The 23,560-nt window shown below is 31.7% G+C and overlaps 1 protein-coding gene across 1 annotated transcript in view; it reads right to left on the bottom strand.

Moving 5' to 3' along the window:
* Nucleotides 1-7,458: 7,458 nt before the first annotated feature.
* The window catches only part of LOC145303335 (forkhead box protein J3-like), a 761,811-nt gene continuing 745,709 nt past the window's right edge, over nt 7,459-23,560 (bottom strand). The window contains exon 10 of the mRNA XM_080144700.1: nt 7,459-8,174. Within this exon, the coding sequence (XP_080000826.1) occupies nt 8,064-8,174 (111 nt within the window). The 3' untranslated portion in view covers nt 7,459-8,063. The remainder of the gene's footprint in view (nt 8,175-23,560) is intronic.

The raw sequence follows: 23,560 nt of genomic DNA, 5'->3' as shown, positions 1-23,560 counted from the left end.
TAAAAAGCTAAGAACAGCATCTATTAAGAACATACCTTTGATCTTAACCAAAAAGACCATGCACAAAAGTGTTACCGACAGACCGACTTATAGAGTCGCTTGCACGCGACTACAAATAATATATCAGCTTTGTAGATGTGTCTTATGTTGTGTCTGATTTTTAGCTGGATACAGCATATTGTTCCCACCTTTCACTCTCTCTCTCTCTCTCTCCAATTAATAGATAAGAGTAATTCAATTATAAAGAAACCTTTCCAATGTATTTGGCATTAACTAAAAAAATTATATCATAAAACGGAACCCAAATATATTGAAACCATTGTAATGAACAAATAAACTTATCTGTTTTTATTTAAGAAAAAAAAACAACACACACACATATATCATATAATTGGTTGATTAATTTTATTGATTGGCTAGTTAATTAATTGACAGATTTGTTGATCTGTTATCCTATTGAAAATGCCTTTTGTTTCACAAAAACGTTTCTAATATAAGCGTATATATTTTTATTTTCAAATTTATGTTAACCAGTAATGAATATTTTACTAGTGCGTATCGTCTGATGAAAATAGTTTATCATTGAAAATCCATGGGCCAAGTTTTATTTATTCTAATTTCTTGTGTGCGTCTGTATATATATATATATATATATATATATATATATATAAACATGAGAGAGAATTGTTTGCAAGATGTAAGTTATTATCACGCTTTGTTCGGATTTCTGTTGATTTTCTTTTCTGAGCAAAATTGGAAAAAAAGGGACGTGGCAAGAAATTTTGTTTCTTGGACTCAAATTTATAAAAAAAACATGTAAATAGTGACAATCGACAGACTTCCATAAATTTGTCGAAGTGTTTCTTTTCTATATTGAGCAAATAAGTGAATTACTTTTTCCAATTAGTTTTCATTTTTTGTTTTTGTAATATTTTCTCCTTCGTGACCTTCTTGTGTCGTCAGTGAAAAAAAAAATCATAAAATCTTCCAGGCTTGAACATTTATTTGCTCAACCTTGTATAAAATCTTTTTGCCAGATTTTGTTTTATCAAAAAATATTGTAGTAAACGCCTGAAGGTTTTGAACGATGAAAAGAAAAAATGTATAATTAATATCATAAAACTATATACATATATGTATGTGTTTTTAAACTTTTAATGTTTTTTTTTTTATAGATTCGTACCGACATGAGCCATACTCAGACAATACTTTATAGATTTGTGTGCATATATGATATTAAACAAAGGCAACATTGATTTATGTATATATAAAATTTGTGAGGGGGGTTCAGTATTTGTTCCAATTCGTTAGTAGAGCATTATAATAAAAATGCTATTGTTTTTTGATCAAGTCTCATTAGCAAATAAATGATAAAATCTCTGAAGGGAAACTTGCATTTTTATAATTATATATATATATATATATATATATATATATGTATATATAGAAAATTAGTTTATGAAATAGTAAATAAGAAGGTTAACGTACTAGTAAAAATAAGACTCAAACACAATTAAAACTGAACCAAGATATGTTGTTCGATCATATTCATTTGGTAAAAATGTGCTTTATTTAACAGAAAGCAACATTTTGTACATTGAAACATTGAAGATAATTCCAGAGAGAAAATATGTGTACTGGGTTGACTACATGCAGAGAAAAGATGAAGATGCAAGGCAGGGAAAGGATAGGAAGCATGTAGTGGGGTTCAGCCAGATGCATGATGGTGGAAGGGTAAGCAAAGGAGAAGAAGGTTATCTGGCTCACTCGCACTTTTTGCCTCCTACTCTTTCCTTATCTTGTATCTTTACTTTTCTCCTGATGCAGTTAACCCACTACATGCAACATTTATTTTTCTCTCTCTCCTCTACAACCACCTTCATTATATAAGTTTCGTTATATAAAATGTTCAGTTTTTAATAAAGCTTATTTTTAAAAAATGAATGCAGTCGAACAAATCAATCAATATCTTTTTTCTGTTTTTATTTCCACTAGTATGTTGTTTTGCTTATATACTATTCCATAAACTAATTTTCCGTTTTGTTTCACGTATATATAATTATTATTTACTAAAATAATTATAAAACTGAAATATCCATATCTATAGTTTCATCCTTTCCTGGAAAAATGCTCAATATTTGAGATGGAACATCAATATATGGTGGTATAAAATTATGTAAATTAAGAATTTCAAGATTTATTGCTCAAAATGGAGGTGACGGTCGTCAAGTAACGACACGAACTGACGACCTTGGTGTTCCAATTTCGAATCCGGTTTGTTCCACAAAAATCACTTTCACTTGGGATGTTGGCAGCCTTCTCATGGTTCTTCCTGTAAGTACCCGGTGCCTTTCTAGAAAGGATTCTGACTAAAAAATATAGGGGAAACCAATGCCAGTAATTTTTCAAATCAATACGAAATGATGATTGTTCAAAAATAAGGAATAAAAGATAGAAAGAATGAATCATTTCCTTTTATTATTAAGAAATAATTCAATCTTGTATTTCTTGTTTTTGAATAATAAATTTTATAATTGGTAATTTGCATAGTTTATTTCGCCATATATATATATATATATATATATATATATATATATATATATACTAATCCTCATCTGAGGACATCACATTGGTAATGGAAAATTATTCTTAATTAGTATTTAGGTAAAGTGCTTACTAATCAAAAGTATTGCAAAAACAAATAAATGACATATCATTATTAGTTTCTTAAAATCAAACAGAACCGAACCAAAAGAGAAAACCTAACACAGACAAAGGGTTTAATATAATTTCAAAAGTTTCTAACAATAATAAACATTCATTTTATTATTGTTATTCATCTTCATCGCAAACAAGACATGTTGCTACTTGAACATAAGGGACTACGATTTGGGATCATATCTAGCAGTGAACTGAGGAGGGTTGAGAAGATATTTGTTCATATTACATTTAAACTTCTGCATGTTAGTATAATCAGGGGGGGGAATTTCAAGGGAAGAAATTATTAGAGCTGGAAGGCTGTGTGACATCTTGGTACCTAACAGTATAGTGGGGGAGGGGGTGCTGCTTATTGGGTTAGTTGGAGCATGTGCATTAAAAGAGCACAAATGATGTGAGCATAAACAGGCACAAGGACATATCATTGCGATGATGGGACAGGGACTGAAGTTGACTGATAGTGTGGGACCCACCAGCTTTGAAACTTTTTTTTTTTTTTAACTCTGTCTAAGCGTGAAAGACTAGTCTCAGATGTGGCAACAATATTCCATGCATGCATTTTAGCATTTGATAGCAGTTTATTAATTACTGAATGAGCTTATGTATTTTGAATCTAAATTTAATTTATATAAGTACTTCCAGGATTCTGTTAAGACACTTCCGAGGATTGGATGAACCATGAAACTGCAGTAAAATGTTAAGATGAGCCACATTTGTTATAATCCTTAAAAACTATATGTGTGCAAGGTGTACTGTTTTGATTCAGCTCTGTTTTAACTTTGAAAAGCTGATGTTTATATAAAATGTTTTTTTTTATTATATACATGTTTCAGTATTTATCTCAACAGTGGTCAATGCATTAGTAGAGCTTAGTAGTATAACATGTACTTATTGCAAGCAAGCTACACAGAAACTGTTTCACTCCTGTAAAAATATTACTATGCTAAAAGGCGAAGATTACGATTCTAAAATCCATATTTTGAAGCAAAAAAAAAAACAAACAATTATTGGTTCCCTTGTTCCCTATTTATTACTTTCACCCAATTATAGTTTATTGATTTCCACTAAACGTTGGGTGAGCTTTATTTTTAAATGAGTCAAACAAATAATTATTGACCATAGCTACAGTAGGTTCAGCTATGCTGATTTAGTGAACATGATCATGTGACCTATTTGACGTTTATCTCTAATATTTTGCTTGATCCTTTCTTAGTTAGTTCATATATTATGCTTTGAAAAAGGCCAAATACAAATTTTGAAGGCTAAACTACTTAAAAGAAATGTTTTTTTAAGGCCAGATTTATGAAATTTGGCTCTAAAAAGACTAATCTTACAACTCTGGACAAAAATATAAGAGTGACCAAGAATAATAATAAAATAATATAAATATGTGTTTGTTTAATTAAATACTTATAAGTATTAGATTTGTTTTGATAACATTGATATTTTTCTGTCTAAAAAATTATCAAAATATATTTGTTGATTAAATATATTTTTCGTTCTGTGGAATTTCCATGGGTCCAGCTAGTTTGTTAAATATTGACTTGTCTTATTTTATATACATCGCCTTGATGTAATTTAAATTCTGTATTACTATTTTCATGAACATTTTTTTCCTAATGTATTGATTTAGAAAATTTGAGATTGCCGGTTAAATCTGAATGGAAAGTTATGACATTTTATATCTACACACACACACACACACACACCAGACGTCATATTTCCGATTGAGCTTTATGTTCATTATATTTAACATACAGAGCAAAATATTTAAAGCTTTCGGATAACTTCCTCTAGCACTTTACAAACAATAATTATTATAAAATATTATAATCATAATTGTACCTATTTACAATGCCTCCCCACGGGACAGAGTTAGACACCAGGGTCGTTTTTTAACGTGAAGAAAAGGTACAAAAATAAAAATTGTCTCAGTCGTGAAGGACTGCTCCTCCACCGAAAGAGAACAAGAAATGGAAGTGCAGCATCTGAAGAACAGATACTAAACTTTGATCTTGGCGAAAAGCATAATTGTAGGGCACTAAACCTTTGTCAAGTTTGGATATCCAGACTTGACAAAGGCCTAGTGGTTTATCTATAATATGCTAGAGGATGTAAGTTTGAATAATTTAATTTAAATTCATTTTTAAAAACTTGCTTGTAACTTTTTATATGAATTCTATTTCCAATCGACAAAAAAAAAAGAAGCTCAATCTCTTCTTAAACAATGTAGAGCTATTATGGTTGAGTGTGTATTTAAAATGCATTTAAATAAAGTTTGTGTAATCTTTACTTGTATTTTACAAGAATTTATAATAGCATTAAAATTAGTTTTCGAAATGAAATAATATATATATATATATATATATATATATATTTAGTAGAAATGGTAATTAATAAAAACCTGAAGAAAGTGCTCAATACTGTTGTAGAGCAAATATGGGTTTTATTTTTTATTACCGTTTTTTTCTGTTTAGTTACATTATTGTTTCAGCTATGCGACCGTTTTTTGGCCGTAATGTAGCCTCCTCAGACTTTAAACAGAAAAAAACGGTAATAAAAAACAAAACGCGTGTGTGTATATATATATATATATATACATATTATCAAAGAATATATCTTTAACAAAGCAAAACTAATCAAGGTAAGAAAAGCCCAACACTATTAAGAGGAGTAAACAAATTTTCTTTTTACTATTAGCTAGATATATGTTACCCTTTCGATTTACTCTTAAATATTGTACCTACTTTTAATATTTTTTAATTATTTTTTACCATATTATCCTATTCATGTCGAAATGTTATTAAGTCAGGGATTTATCTATATTGGATTTTGTATACTTCTGGCCCTTATCTTCTGATGAGAAGCATACAACTCCAAAATAACATGGCATAAAGAGGTTTCTTTTTTTTCTTAATTTTCCTTATTATTCTGATCATATGATAAAGTTATATTTAACTTTTATTCCTCATGTTTCATTTGTGTGTGTATATATATATATATATATATATATAAAAGGAGAATGTCTGTGTGTGAGGACACTCCTCAACCTATATACTCAATGGATTTTTGATTTACAAACTTGAAATTTGGTATATAAGCAATTCAGGCATGTGGAGATTTTTTTAATTGGTTTTCATCCGGAAAAAGGGCTGCTAAGGGGTTAAAATTGAAATATTACTACTTTGAGGTCATCAGATTTTTATCTGTGTATCAACTATTTCATGACTGCACATGCGCAAATCGTTCACATTATGTTAAGAATAAGTAGGGTTAAAAAACATTTTTTAAAAGATCGTGTAGAGCTGGCCTAATGGTTATGGTAATTGTCTTGAGGTTTTGGTTTCAATCTCAGTTCGAGTATTCTTTTTCTTTTTTTTACTTACAAGAATTGAATTGTTTAAAAAAAAAAAAACAATACTCGCCCATGTCACAGTTCCTTTCCGTTTTTTTTTTTTTTTTTTACTTCATTTTTGTTAAAGGAATTTAAGGTTACTTTTAATACCGGGCAACGCCGGGTACATCTATTATTTATATATATATATATATATATATATATATATATATATATATATTTTGTTAAAAGAATACAACCAAAACTTTAGCTAAATCTCATTAGTCTTCCTTTAACTTTTATTCCTGTTCTACCACACATTGGAGTCTCCTTAACATTTTCTTCAGAAATTGATCCATCCTTTATTGATATAATATTCTATATATTTTCCCAGTTAAACAACTTCGCAGCTCACACAAGCCATATAAAACAACAAACCGGAAGTCCAAGACAAGTTTCACCCTCATTTGGGTTTGTTGTCTTGCATGGCTCGTGTGTAGTTGTGACATTGTTTGACTGTGGAAATAATTATATATCTTCTGACAAACCATTTTACATTGAAGAATATGTCAAATACCACTAAAAAATAATCAGTTATAAACCAGGAAGTTAGTGGAAAAAAATTTAATGTTGCTATTGTCTAATATCATTGTAAATTTTGTCCCTATAGATCCCCATCATTTTTTTTTTTTTTTTTACAATATTTCATCTGCACATGTACTGAGTGTAAGAAAATGTGTTTATGTCTGTGTAAATTGTTGTGTTTGTGCGTCTGCGTCAGTATGCAAAAAGAAATTCCTGCCTCTGCATGTATGTGTGTGTATCTACAACGATTTGAATTTTCTAAGTATTTAATATCGAATTATTTTTCTTTTTATTTTTTGTGTAACATTCAGGATACACAGTTTATTTTATTTTTTACACACGTGTGTGTGAGGGGGTATATATACATATATATGTCTCCCCCACTTTTAAAGTCAATACTACTAACACACATACCCTTGGAAAGGTTGTTTTTTTGCATTATTTGCAATAAAATCTCTAAGACTTTTTTTTTTTTTTTTTTTCAGCCAAAAAATATTTCCTAGAAATCATGTTAACTTCTTCAGCCATTGTGTCCCCCTTCTTGGGGATTTTATATGAAAGGAGAGGGGCATCATATATAAATAAAGGATTATCAGGTGTCTATAGAATTGACCTTTAAATCATGCATCCTTCTTTTTATATATAATATTCAATTTATTAAAATTTTGTAATTAAAAATCTGGCAAGTTAGCTCGCTTTTGTGGAAGTGAACAAATTTCATTCGTTATATATTTTTTACTGTTTTTTGGGAGAGGGATTCATAAAAGATGTGCCTTTCATTATTTTAATTTTAAACATTTGAATCACATTTTCTTTTGAAATAAAATTATTTCTATATTGTCTTTCAAATTCGTCAGTTTCGTTTCGTTTTGTTTTTTTTTTTTAAGTTTTTATGTCTCTTGAACCAACCCGAGTATGTATTGTGTAGTGGCAATTCAATAAGTTTCAGAAAAGTCTGCTGCCATCACAGATGCAGTTTTATCAGCAAGAACAGGAGTTGTCTACCGTTGTTTACAAGGTTAGCTCATAGAGGGCAGGGTAGTTTCTTCTTATAAAAATTGCCCATTATGTCCAAGTCATTTTTTTTTAAAGAATCTAATATCAATATTGGTTGGTAGGAAATAGCTGGAATTTCCGCTTTTTTTTAAATTGCATTTTTCAGCTTTTTATTTAAAAAAAAAATGTATATTTTTATAAATCATTTTTGTAAAAAAAAAAAAAAAACATTTTTAAAAAACATTTTTGAGGAAATACATTAATTGACCAAAGGTTTCGTCATGGTGCAGTTTGATCCGTCTCTTATGCCGTTCCGATAAAGAGGTTGACGTACAAACTTGATATTTTTGTACGCAGATATAACCTGCTCAGTGGAATGGCCACACGTGGCGCTTAGCACGCATATCTCTCGGCTCTTCTGTTGCAAGAACTAGAGAAGTTTGTCCCAGTTGAACTCGTCGTCAATGTCATCGTTTGATATGTATCTGGTGTTTGCCCGGGGCATTGGGGGCAAGGGGTGATTCAGGTAGCTTGAACCCTGCTGAGAGAAGAAGAAAAAAGAAATTAATCCAGAAATGAAATAAACAAAAATAATAGTAAGCGGTATTAGCCACGCATGAAGGACGAAAAAAGTGAATAAACCAAAACACAATGTTCGTATTAATTGGATTCCTCGGACTACTATTCTCATCCTTGGTGTTATTTTTACAACGTTTCGGTCGATGTAACCTTCGACCTTCTTTAACTGTTTATTGTTGAACTTCGAAATCTTTCTGTTGAACTTTGGAAGCTGCACAGAATTTTGAACGGTACCATTTATTTAATCCAGAGTTAGCATGCGTTCGTTCCTTCAGCCATGATTGGATAGAAGTGGCAAGTAATTTGCAATCGCATTCTGAGTGTCATCTGCACTGGTGACAAAAACTTTAACCTCCAGAAGAGTGTAAATTACAATTAACAGAGAAAAACAGTTGAGAGTAAGACAGCTGGAAAAAAAAACAAAACAAAAAACAGAGCATATGCTGGCCACCAATCAATACTAAACAAACTTCGTGTAGAATTTAACACAATATGAGACCATTAATTCGAAATAATACATGATATATGAAGTGCCTTAAATAAGTTTCCAGACTTTCTTTTTGTATGGGCATTTAAAATTGTAGTAGACTCTTGAAAATTCAGTATGTTATTGTTATACATATTATGAGATGATTGACCAATTTTTATGCTTTCACGTTCAAATGAACAGCTGCAGCACGAATTGGAATACGCTCTACTAAAGCCTGGTTGTCAGAGCTAGTGAATTTCAATAATGCAATCTGGATATGAGGACACTTTAGATTAAATGATATGCAATAAAAAGCGATAATGAAGTGTGGTAGGTGTAACGAAGTCAGAACACCAAGGTTGATTGGCCAAATAAAGAATTTTATGGATAAGGACCGTTGTTTCTATTAGACAGTTTAATGTCAGTGTAGGAACTGTACACACAATTATTCATGAGGAACTGAAGATGCGGAAGATTTGCACAAACTTTGTTCCAAGAGTGATCCATCCTTGTCACAGACTATTTGAGTAAGATACGCATCAAGATAGTTCTTCACTCTCCCTATATTCCAGACCTTGCTCCCTGTAACTTTTGATTATTCCCTAAGCTCAAGGAAAACCTTAGAGGCTGTCATTATGAGACAATTGAAGAAATGAAAGAGGCTGTGACAAGAGTCATTGACATGCTCACACAAAAGGACTTCCATCGGGCCTTCCAGAAATTGTTGAAAGAGTACAACAAGTGCATTGCAGCTGGAGGAGATTACTTTGAAGTGGACTAGAGTTTCATGTGTGCACTATCAATAAAAGTGCCTATACGAAAAAGTCTGGAAACTTATTAAAGGCACCTTGTACATATATATGTATAAATGTAATAATAAAAAGTGGTGTGTAGTTGTGACTTTATTGGGAAGTGATTCCTAGAAAAAGCAAATAGATAAAATAGCTTACACTCTTCCCATTTTCTGCTTTATTAAAATTTGTTTTCCTCCTTTCTCTCCAAAATAAGAACATTTTAACATGGACGTGTGAACTCAAAAGTATTTTCAACCAATGGAAATGTTTCTAAACTAAAGTAACACTATACATGAATATAATAAGTCAGTGCGAACTTAATACTTCCTATAAGACCTGGTCAAGAAAATCGGTTTTAGACAGACTTCACTAGTCTGCCAAACAAAAGGAATCAAAGACAGTCTTCTCAACAAACCACTCCATGCCTTTTGAGTGAGGGAAGGGACAGAGATGACAAGACAAAAGTCTAGATGACTCGCGTACCCAACCTTTATCCATACACACACGCACACACTAATAAGAATGAAGATAAACGTACACATATACCATACACAATACCATAGTGCTCAATAAACTATGACCATATTGACTATTCATTCAATTTTTTTTATGCAAACACATGCTGAACTATGAGCATTTACTAACATAAAAGTAACCTTCATATGCTTATTTCTTGTATAAAAATGCTTTCTTATAAACTTACTCCTCCTTCATAAAACTTTGTTTTAGGTAACTTTTGCTAACTGGTGACCCTTTTATTACTCCAAATATTTTATTTGAATTTTATTATGCATACATGTTTCATATAGATATCCTTTATTTTCTAAATTTGCTAAAACATAACTTTTATATTCCAATTCATATTAAATGCCCTTGTGATTCTAAACTATACACAAAGACACTTAAAGGTGACCTCTACCAAGGCCAGGGACCACTTCAAAAGTAAAAAATGTACATCTAAAAACAAAAGTAGGTTTAAGGCTCCTAAAATTCATATTAGAATTGTCTACAAGAATAAAGTACTTGGTAAAATTCAGTTGTAAGTTACACTCTTCTGGGGGGACGATACTCAAAATACAACCAGTTATGACTGACAGAATGAGATTATGCTACTCGCGTGGAATAGGGGATTTCATTCGAAATTATGTGCAGTTACTCCTGCAGAAGTTTAAATTTAATGTGAATAGATATCTCACTACTCGACTCTCCAAAGTCCCCTGTTTTAATCCTCCAAAATAACAAAATAATATTGTGTCTTTGTTATAAGGTAAAGTACAGAATAGTTAACATTCGAGAACTCATAAACAAAAACAGAACATGTAATCTATATGAAATACATTTGAATGGAATTCTTTATGTAACTCGTTTCCTTTTAAATAGGTGAAACGATTTGTAAGCGTTTTTTTTTTTTAAATGAGAACAGTACACAAATAGTTAACATTCGTAACTCATTAAAAATGCCAGAATCCACTTATTTTTGACATATGGAAGCAATTTGCATGATTTTTTTTTTTTCAGATGGTAAAACATATTCAAATCATTTCCACGCGTTAAAAATAGGCAGATTTAGTAGAGAATTTTATTCTTGTGAGTTTTATATAAATTATCAATTTTTTTTTATGGATTCTAAATTTTTAACCATTCTGTATTTGTGTCTGTTATCAAACTAGCAACCCACCTGGTGTTGCTTGCTAGTTTTCTGTTTTCATTGATTTTTATCTTCATTAACACCTATTGTTTTTTCTTCATGTCTTGTAAGATATGATACTTATGCAGAATAAGGACTGTGCTGTCGTCGGAGTTTTACGTAAGTTTACATAAAACGCCGGAAAGTTTTGTGATATTTTTTTTACATGCAAAACATTGGCCAATATTTAATCAATTAAATATATTATTTCTGTTATTACAAACATAATTTAATGAAAAATTAATTGAAAAATGAAAATGTTATTTTTGTTGTTAATTGGACAATTTTTATAAAACTTGAAAAAAATAATTAAAAAAAACACTCATTGTAAGATAAATTTCATGAATAATTTTCTTTTTTATGAATAGCAAACAATTTTGGGAGATTTTTTTAAATATATTTTTATTTGTATGATTTTTTTTGTTGTTCAAATCGAGATAAACGTTTCCTTGTTTTTATTTTTTATATAATACACCAATGATAGCAAATAAGTGTTTTCTCAAATGACGTTAGATGCTGCAATTTCATTGGCTCAGAGTTTCGCCACTGTTGGGCATTTTATATAAACATCATGGAAAATTCTGACACTTATACAGTCCTTATTCTCCTAATATATTATTTTCCTAATAGATATTTAAATCTAATTTATAAAACTCACTAAATTTTCCTAATAGATATTTAAATCTAATTTATAAAACTCACTATGTCTGTCTGTTTCCATATTTTCAAACTCTATCTCTTCCGAAACTAAAAATTGCAGACCGACGCTAGTAATTGGATTTTTTATAGGCCTTTAGCTGGTTAAAATAGTTTTTAAGGGGTCAAAAAGGAGTCAACATTTAAAAAATGGTTAAACATTTTGTATATTTATGTTAGTTTATTTTTAATCAGTTGATATGTGTGTCACGTTGGTACAGTGGTAGCGTCACCAGCTTTGAGGGCAACAGTTTTGCTTTCCGTTTCGATTCTAGCTGATGGCACCCAAGTACTTTTGTTTTTACTTTTGAAATCACGACTCTATAATAATATATACGAAATCTGGACAAATTAAAATATCATATTTAAGCTTATTTTACGACCGGGCAAAGCTGGGTGCTCCCACTAGTTATGGATAAAATAATGCAATGAAGAAATACCTCATTAAAAAATCTATTTAGCAATAAAATCAATTGAACATACAACGAAATGTTTTTTTTTTTACTCTTAATATATAAACTACCTGCGAGTCTTACTTTCACATTTTTTTTAAACTAAATTATTAGAAAGGTAAATTTAATTATTACAAAATCGTTTACTTATTAAAGTAATCTATATGTCGCCTATTATATAAAGGAATTTTATCTGCATGTATCTCTGCGAGTTCGTTCCCTATGAACTCTAAAACAGCTGGGCTGATTTTTTAAAAAAATTCACAATGAAGGTACTTGATGTGTCTGAGAGTTTTCTTGCATAAGTTTTTTTATCGGAATGTTGCCGATAAGTATCGATAATCAAAATAATCCCATTAAAGAAAAAAGAATCGCAAAAGATAGGAACTCACGATAGTAAATGATCTCGAGATCGTAGTGGAATGGGGCCGCCAAAAATAGATGTTAACATTTAATGTTAGTAAGTCTAAACTGTTACAAGACGCCTCCTAACAATCAATATCCATGACAAATAACACCTGAGAATTCATCCTTTAAACTCTTCGGCCTAACATTCACAGGAAATATGAATTGGAACAAATACATTGTGATAGCCGCAGCAAAGATTATATGGGTTCCCTCTATCATGCTAGAAGACTACTCACACCTGAGAGTATCCTGTACCGCTACAAGGCCACTATTCGCATGGAGTATTGTTGCCACATCTGGGCTGATGCATCTACTACTAGTCTCTTCCTCTTGGATAGGATTCAAAAAAGTCTTTAATCTAAGCATCTTTGTCAACTAAGCTCCAACCCCTGTCCCATCACCTCAATGTTGCATCTCTGTGCCTGTTTTACAAATATTTTAATGGAATGTGTTCTGATGAACTCGTTGCATTTGTACCCCCTCAGCGTACATATTATCTCCTACAAATCTATTTTGCAACAAAATCACACCCCTTCACTGTTAAGGTCCCTAAATGCCATTAAGCTTTCTATTCTAATAGTTTATACCTTCGAACAGCTAGACTTTGGAATTCTCTTTCTGATATCTGCTTCCCTGACTGTACTGATATGCAAAAGTTTAAATGTAATGTAAAACAACCTTAATTTTTCTAAGGCATGGTCCCAAATAGTAGCCCCTTACGTCCAAGTGGCGATATGCCTCGTTAGGGGAGAATGTGAGTAAAAAAAAAACAGTGAGCAATGTGTGAAGCTTCTCCCAGTACACTGCGAGGGTGGGGTCCCCAACTAGAGCAATCAATCAACTGATTTGATTGAAAAATGGGTCATTTTACTGATTTCAATGACAATAAAAGTATGAAAGGGTGGATCATTGCCTGATTCCCATTCAATCCTGGACAACGTTGAGTTTTCTTGCTAGTTTTGTCATAGAGATTAAAACAAAATTATTGAATTTTTTTTTTTTTTTTTACTTATCAAGGCCCGGAAGCCACTCACGGATAAGGGTTATTGTAAGTACAGTACGTTAGTGTGGATATTTAGAGTGTCTACTTAAGGGGGGCGGTTCATCAGGAATTTGTTTATGTTGGACTTGAAGACATCCAAGTTGTAGTCAGGAGGGAAGCAGGCAGACGGAACAAAGTTCCACTGGCGTGCAGTTCTAACAAATAAGCTTTGTTCATGGAATCTACGTTTTGATTTAGGCATAGTGGGGAAAGTTTTTGACAGTGGATTCAGCTAGACGGGTGTTTTTCGTAAAAGATTGGCGAGGGGGGGGACCAGAGATTGGAGTTCAGACGAGCACCTGCCATGGAAATAACGATAAAACAAAGATAGGCTTGCACCGTCTCTTCTGTGGGAGAGAGGTTGCAGGGAAGAGAAAAGGGCATCCTCTACTAAGCCACAAAGTCTATTTTGTACTCTGTCAAGGCAGGATAGGCTGTTTTTAGCTTCCAAATACATAAGAATTTTAAGGCAAGTTTAAATGACTAATTATTTCTCAATTCCTTCAAATTTCGAATTTCACTAAGTTTTTATTTTATTTTTATTAACAAAATATTTTTAAAAAATAACTATATTAAAATGGCTGAATTGTTTATGAATAAACCGAAATGCATTCTGTTGGATTTGTAATGAGATTAAGAAACGATTATGAATGCTAAACAACAAATGGCTATAATTGCTTACACTCTTTCCTTGTCTGCTTCGTTAGAATTCAGTTTCTTTCCCACTCTCCAAAGCCAGAAATGTTTAACATCAACATGTGAACTCAAAATATTTTCAACCAATGAAAATCGTTTGAAACCACCAAAAAGTACACGTATATGTAAATGTAAGTATGTCGCAGAATTCTTAAGAACTCCAGAACGTCTGCTCATTGGGCCTTTGGTCTGAGGGGTCAGAAAATAACTATGATTCACACACCAGTCTTCTTTGTCTTGCACACACATTTTTACATATCAATAAGAGTCAGGCGAATAGAAACAAATTGCTGCTTACATGTATACCGGCTACAAATTAAATCTGAAAATTATTTTTTGAAGTGGACTTTAGTATCTTATACCTCGGCATTTCTGCTGAAAAATCTATTAACAGTAGATATAAATGTATAAGTAGAAGCGGAGACATATGACAAGTTGTCACACAAATTTTTTGCATAGAGTCAAAGAGTGTATGCGAGGGGGGGTTCTTCTTTTATCAAATTGGTTTTATTATTTTATAAGACTTTTATAAAATTTACATGATAAAACGATAACTGATTAAACTTAATTTAATCAATTAAATGTTTCTATTTTAAAGTCACTTAGAAATGTTACGACACACAAACGTCGTCTAATTGAAGTTAAAAGGAAAAGAAGAGCAAGTTCATATTACGTGAAATATAATGAGTAAATAATACAATAATTGTCTTTTCAGGATAATTCCCGGCGTGTGATGGGGAAGTTTTAGTAGATTTTAACTTGGTGAAATGTACTTCTACCTCTAAGCATGACTTGTTCAGGAAAGTCAGTTTGGTAAGAATCAACGTAGAAAATTATAAAGTTGAATGAAATTGGCTAATAATTTCCAGAAACAGGCATATAACAGAACAGGAAATGTGACTATATTGAAACAGGCATAAAACAGGCAGGCAATGTGACTATATTGCAATTATGTGTGACTTCTCTGTAGTTTAATGGTGATTGAATTGATACGGGGATAAACAACTTCTCTTTATTAATATAGAATATTCAAGGAAGATTAGTCAGTATTATTGCACATGATGACTTCTCTTTTATGGTAACTAATAGAAAATGTCTCCAATGTAACTGTTTTCTTACCAAGAATGACTATTTTCAGATAAAACGAAACAAAATATATTCATACTAATAACATAGAAGTAATAAAAGAAAAATAGACTAGTTATGTCATACAGATTGCTATCTGGTTTGACTTTTATATTCTTTAATATACAGAAAGTATAACGTATTTTGGGGATAGATTTATGCATAAGCTCAAATGATTCTTTGAAGCAGATAATATCTTAATTTATATACATGTAAAGTTGATGTTTTTTGCTCTGACATATATTCAGTCATGATACAACATAGCCTGTCCCCTCTCTAGGTATATTTTTTTTACTACAACGTGAAGAATTTAAGAATGTTATTGAAGACGAAAATAAATGAAATTAAAATAGAATACTTATATGTGGATAAAAATTAAAAAGATGAATTTAAAATTTAAATTAATGACATAGTAAGTATAGTATACAGTTAAATTTTAATTAATATCTTTTTAAATTAACCAATCATAATTCTTTAAGAAATAAAATATTAAGTAAAGTTAATTATGATATCGTAGATGTAAGCAAAACTAATATGAAACTATCGTAGATTGAAGAGGATATAGTTGGGACATATAAATATAAACTAGAATTTGAGGTGTTAATTTACTATTTAGAAAATAAAACGATTAAATAAATAATTTGAAGAAAAATAATTACTTAAATAAAAAAAAAACACACAGAGGTTTGATGTAATATTAACATAAGTAATTGGTTGAAATATAATTTAAAAAGTAGAAATACGAAAATGGGGTGATTTATAAATTCCATGACTAACGGAAAATAATTAAATAAAAAAACATAGAAGAGTTGGGTGAATGTAGGTCCAATTTCTTGTTCCCTTAAATAGAGATTAGAAACATGTTCATATATCTATAAATAGTGTATTTCACTGACAGAAGCGTGGCTCTTTTAGAATATTTTTGAATTACATAACATTTGATATTGTCCGAATGGTCACAAAACAATTGAAACGAATATGAAAATGCACAATATGATGCTATTATTTTTTTTATTTTTATTGTCTTGATTTTGTGAAAATATATAATACTATTATATCATTCCACAAAACAAACGATGGAATTCATTCACTCTTATAAATATGTATCAATTTATTGTTATGGAAACGCCTGAATGTTCATAGTAGTAAGTCTTATACGTGTTTCGTTGAATAGCAAAAGATCACTAAACAACTCCTCAGAGACGTATGAATGTTCCGAAATACTGCTAGAAAGATTTTTATAAAGAAAGGAAAAAGGAAATAGAGATATGTAAAGTTTTGAAAAACAAATGAAAACGCACTGTAGTGTTTATAGGCATAAGCTTAAGAATATATACATTAATGTCTTCTTCGACTGAAATAATGACTTTTATGTATGGTATCATCTACATGTTGCAATCAGGTGGTTCGTGTTCATATTGGGTAATATTTTAACAATGAAGACTTTGGTATGATCTTGTATTATGAGGGACCTCACTCATTACGTCTTGTCAAACTGAGGAAAATATTCCCAAACACGACAAAATGCACTTGATGAAGGTCGGAGGTTATATTGGCTGAAACGTCGCAATACGTCTGTCCAAAAACTCTTTTCCGGTTGGATAATGGTGATAATTTTCCATGTGAAGCTTTTAACTCTTTACGAACCCCCAAAAGGTGAAGCGATGTTTAAAAATGATTCTATTTCTAGATTGTTAGAGTTAGCCTTTATAATCACGTGTGCCTCTTTATTTGTTGTGTAAATATATGGTCTGTCATTGATCATTATCACATATAGAAAATAAAAAGATAATATTTCTGTTACAGAAAAAATGTCCTCAAATACAATACGCGCCCTGTTTATATATCTGTATACATCTTTTACCTATAAACATATATTTTTAGCTCATTTGATGGCAAATGGTACATTTTTTTTCTGTTAGTCTTTCTCTATCTTTTTTTTTTTTCCTCAAGACTTTGTCATGGTAGCAGAATTTAGGATAGACGTGTTGAAGAGTTCTATGATTGTATTAGTGTGTGTTTGTATGTATTAGTAAAAAAAAAAAAAAATCAATACTGACAGTTTTCTGTACTAAAGAGGCAGTCCGGCGCTCCCCCACATACATATTACAAAGCTTTTCTCTTAGACACATACATTCTCATAGATTTTATCACACACACACACACACACACACACACACACACACACACACACACACACATATCCAGAGACTTATATGCATACATATACACGAATCAACTCTGATACTTTTCGACAACGACTAATATTGCCCCCCCCCCGCCATCGCTGCCCGCTTCATTTAGTGCAGAATGATAAGAGGGTTAGGGTTGGGTAGGATGTTGGGGGAGCAAAATTAAATTTTTGTAGAGTTCAGAATCAACAGACCGAACAGTCGGCAGACGACGATGACTTTAGTTCCAGTGCCGACCAATATTTGGTAATTGGGGCAACGGAGGGAGAGGGAAAGGAGGAGGAAGACGAAAAAGGTAGGAGGAAGGGATAAATGAAAGAAAGGGGGGAGGTAAAGGGAGAAAGAGCAAAATAAGTGGAATGGAAGAGAGGAAAGAGGGGAACAAAGAAAGTAAGGAAGAAACAGCAGGAACGAGAGGGGGAGAACGAAAAGGAACTGCGAAAAAGAAGGAAAATTAAGGAGATGGAATGATTAACAGATGAAAGAAAGGAGTAATAAACGAAGGAAAAGAAAAAGACAAGAGAATGAAGATAAAGAAATGTAAAAGATCAGGAATGACAAAAAGGGAAAAGAATAAAAAGAAAAGATAAAGAGAAAATTGCGAGAAAAAAAATGAAGAAACTAGCCTGGGAGAATTTAAGGAGGAAAGAACCAAAGAATGAAGAGTAAAGAAAAGAGGAAGAAAAAATGTAAGAATTAAAGGAGAAAGGGAAAAAAGGAAAATACAAGAAAATAATGAAGGTCAACAAAAGGTGGGGGGGGGCGGATATTTGAATAATTTTGGTTTCCATCCTTCCAACTAAACAGACATACGTCCAAATATGGTTGATTGCCATTATGTGCAGTTATATGCTTTCTCCGCACACACTTCATTCGCAATAGATTTCAATAACCGTTAAAAAATTCTTATTGATATGTGTGTGTGTGTGTATACATCTATATAATAAAGTTGAAATTACAAAGATAATATTTATCTTCATGTTAGAACCTATCGAGATAATAAAAAGCTCAATATACTAGATAGAGCAGTTAACAAAAAAGAAAAATTGAAAAAATAGAATGTTTTAATCCATAATATATATATATATATAGTAAGTTAGACAAATATATATGGCAATTAAGCTACACAGAATATTCCACGTTTCATCCACACTAGGATTCGTCATGCTTATGCTTGTTGAAGTAAATACTTAGTTTATGCATAAAATTATACTTTCGTATACTAATATATGTGATTAAATGGAGTAGATATATATATATATATATATATATATATATATATATATGTATATATATATATTTAGGCTAATAGTGATGAATTGTTTTATATTTAAAAATAAAAAAGAAATATCCCCATGAAAAACATGTGCAAGTATATTTTTTTAATTTTATATTTAGGACGGTATTCCATCTTAAAATGATAAAGAAATACTAATTTTATTATTGGAATCCTTTGAGATAAGTAATTTGACTATTCATTTATTTATTTGTTGACTGTTATCTTCATCTTCATGGTTGTTGTTTCAAGACGTTTCAGCAACTATTCCTATGGCCTTCATCGTGGCCGTGACGTGATAGGTATGCTGAGTCTTTTAACTGCATCCTCAGTAATTACTGCCTTCCATAGTTGTTGTCATCTTACCACGTTTTGGCCAACAATTCATCTCAAAGGATTCCAATGATAAAATAATAAGCAATTTGGTATAGACCCGATGATAGAAGACCAGATGGAATTATAAGACTTAAAAATCCAATCTTGATCGCCCTTTGGGGCCCATGGTGCAGTGGATAGAGGCGTTGACTCTATGGTTCCAGGTGAGCCTTGTCTGAAGATAGTGATTTTGCAATAACCCTTATCCCTGAGTGGCTTCCGGGCCTTGATAAGTGGTGACCACCGTGTAAAAAAAAAAAAAAAAAAAAAAAAAATCCTACCCAAAGCAGGCCAGAGGATTAGTTGGTCAAAACGTGATGGCTCAGCATTCCTATCCTGTTGCAGTTAACTACCTGATGAAGGTCAGAGGAATAGTTGGCCGAAACATGGCAAAGCAATAACTATGAAGATGAAGATGAAGATGAGGATGACAGTCCGCAAATAAATAAATGCTAAACCTTTACTCGAAATAAAAAAAATACTTTTTACAAACATTAAGAAAGTACGCTACTTTAAGGAAAAACTGTACATTTTCAACTTTGTACAACGGGTTTTAAACACGTCCAAGGATGGAATACTGCTGCCATATCTGGGCAGGAGCTGCTAAAAACAGCCTATCCTGCCTTGACCGAGTACAAAATAGACTTCGTGGTTTAGTGGGGGATGCCCTTTTCTCTACCCTGCAACCTCTCTCCCACAGAAGAGACGTTGCGAGCCTATCCTTGTTTTATCGTTATTTCCATGGCAGGTGCTCGTCTGAACTCCAATCTCTGGTCCCCACTCGCCAATCTTTCACGAAAAACACCCGTCTAGCTGAATCCACTGTCAAAAATTTTCCCCACTCTTTATCTGTGCCTAAATCAAAACGTGGATTCTATGAACAAAGCTTCTTTCTTAGAACTGCACGCCTGTGGAACTCTGTTCCGTCTGCCTGCTTCCCACCTGACTACAACTTAGATGTGTTCAAGTCCAACGTTAACAAATTCCTAATGAACCGCCCCCTTAAGTAAACACTTTATCAAATCTCCACACTAACGTACTGTACTTGCAATAACCCTTATCCCTGAGTGGCTTTCGGGCCTTGATAAGTAGTGACCACTGTGTAAAAAAAAAAAAAAGAAAAAAACACACACACACACACACACACACTCAATCATCAGCAATTCAAAACACGGATGATTCGTTACATCGAAATGTGACGAGCAGTCAAGCCCATTATCTTTTGTGTTGAAAAAATAAATATACTTAAGAAAAATAATGGCTTCTGTTCAGTGTAAAACATTACACCTCTCTATTGAATAGAGTTCATTCGAAAGTCAGTAGTATGAATGCAAATAGAAAGACAAACACTGTGGTTCATCTTACTGTTTGGTTTAATAAAAGTAAGATTTCTACTTGATCACAGTTGTAAATGATCTGGTGATCGGGTTTCGAATTTTAGTATGAAAACACTTAGGTTTAGCTACATTGAGGAGCCATAATACGGTAAAACAGCTGTCTGCAGATAACTATATTTCTGATTGTAGCTTTGTAGAAATTTAATTTTTAAAGATGATCCAATGTTTTTAAAAAATGTTATGTTCATTTGATTTGAAATAAACACCACCTTTAAACAGCTGTAAAAACTGTGTGTATACTATTTACTTGGAACATAATTTGAAAATGACTTAAATTGACGTAAAATGACTTAAATTGACGTGTGTGTGTGTGTGTGTGTGCGTGTGAGAGAAAGAGAGAAGGCTGTTAGCAGTCTAAGATACCGAAATGGTGAAGTGACATATGAACAAAACCAAACGAAAGTTGCAGTTAAATATATACTTTCGAATATCTATTTATTTTTCAAGAATCGTTCACATATGAATATCATATGAGCAAATATGGAATTATTGTGAAATATAACCGGGATGGTAAAATGTATTTGATAATTTCGAGAGATACCTCCCTTTTTCAAAATTGAAAACAGAACCAATGTCTGCCGTAAAAATGGAAGAATTTTCTTTTTCTTTTATATTTTTTGTCCCGTTTCTTTTGTTTTCTTTTTATAAAAGACTGGTATCTCCCGAAATTATCAAAGACGTTTTACCATAACGGTTATTTCTAACAGTAAGTTTAATATTAACTGAATTGTTATGTGAAAGATTTGAAGGTTTAAAAATAAATATGTTGCGATATATAATTTAAATGCGACCTTCGTCGCTTTTTGGCCATAGGTCACATCACTTCATCATCATCATTATCCTGTATACTACCTTGCTATCATCCCTCTTAAACACATATTTGTTTACCAGCAATGCTTCAAGCGAACTACCTCTTCCTTTTATATGTATATATTTTTATCACTCTAACCAATGTATATTACCACTTAAAATATAAGGGATCGTGTCTAGCAAAGGGCAGTAAGGAGTTGAGCAGCGATATATCTATTTACATTACATTTATACTTTAGCAGGTTAGTACAGTCAGGGAAACAGGAAACAGGGTGGGAATTCCAAAGTCTAGCAGTTCACAGAAAGAAGCTTTCCAGTATAGGGACTTCTACAATGAATTGATGAGATTTTACGGCTTGCCAGGAGTGCGCACGTCGAGAGGACATGCACATATACATACACACACAGATATATATTAGTGGCATGGGAAGGAAAGGCCACAAGGGAGACAACCAAGCCAAAGAAGTTTCAAGCAAAATTGATCCCAAAAGTAGCAAAACTAATACTGGCTTGCCAGGACATTTTATATATATATATATATATATATATATATATATATATATATATATAGCTTAATGTGAAAGGAAAAGAGAAAGATCAATTATACAAATGTAGGCAAATTTGGGAATATTTTATTTGCTTGAAAATATAGGTTCTTTTTTTACTAATTGGCATAAAATTTTAATCATAGAATAGTATTATAATCTTCAAAAAGCATGCAAATTTTCAGGTAATTTCGTCCCATAAAACCAAAGATATGAGCATTTCAATATTCAATTTGCCTACGAGTATATATATATATATATATATATATATATATATATATAATCCCCAACATCTCTGGCCTTGATAGAGAGGAGACTAAAACTGGTTTCAAATGATCTGAAATAACAGCAAGGGGAGACTTGCTTCCAAATATTTCTCATATGACATATTTTAGAAATAGGATACGATTATGAATATCTCCAGTATCAAATAATACTTATACACTGTGAAATTTACTTTATGTATGAAACCTAAAGAGGGGAGATTTAACATGAGAGAAATATTTGAAATCAAGTCTCCTCTTGCTGTTATTTCAGATCATTTGAAACCATAGCAAGTTTTAGCCTCCTCTCCATCAAGACCAGAGATTTGGGGGGAAATATCAGATATTTTGTAATTCATATGCAAAACTAGAAAAACAAATAAGTATAATAGAAACATTTTATAATTGTAAAAAAGTGCCAAAAATCGGCTCTGGATAATGGGTGATCCCCTTAATGTGCGACCTTAAGGGCAAATGTTACATAGCCCAGTACAGAATTCAGCTCACTTTTTTTTTCCGAGCCTTCATTTGTTTAATTCTGATGAATAGTTGCTGAGATTCTGAACTTATAAAATTGCCAAAAAGGATGGTATATATATATATATATATATATATATATATAAAGTGAAAATGTCTGTCTGTGTGTACATTTCTCTAACAAACTGCTCTGTTAATTTTCAGTCTACAGCCTCGAGATTTGACAGAAGGGATATTGAGATTTGTGAAAATCTTTTTAATTTGTTTTTAGCCAGAAATTTGGCTGTTAATGGGTCAAAGTCCAACAATTTGACCTTTGAAAAGTCTACCAAACTCCTCTGCAAATTTGGGGTCTAAATACTTGAAATTTTAGATGTAGGTCACTTAGACATGGATCAAACTTTTAAAATTTTTGTTTCAGCCCAAAGCAATAAATGTTAAGGGGTCAAATTTTTAAAAATTTTGACTCTATAGTTTCTACCAAATTACTCAGACAAATTTTGATCTAACCATTTGAAAAAGTGTATTCAGACATAGGGCAAACTTTTAATCGGTTTTTGGCCGAAAATTTGGCGGCTAAGGGGTCAAAGTTCAAAAGATTTTACCTTTGCGGTCTCTAAAAAGATATTCAGCCAAATTTGGCT

Source organism: Euprymna scolopes, chromosome 2 (genome assembly GCF_053919585.1).
Source record: "Euprymna scolopes isolate OS-2025 chromosome 2, ASM5391958v1, whole genome shotgun sequence".
Taxonomy (NCBI): domain Eukaryota; kingdom Metazoa; phylum Mollusca; class Cephalopoda; order Sepiida; family Sepiolidae; genus Euprymna; species Euprymna scolopes.
The sequence above is the reverse complement of the archived record's forward strand: the minus strand, read 5'-3'. Positions and strand labels throughout refer to the sequence as shown.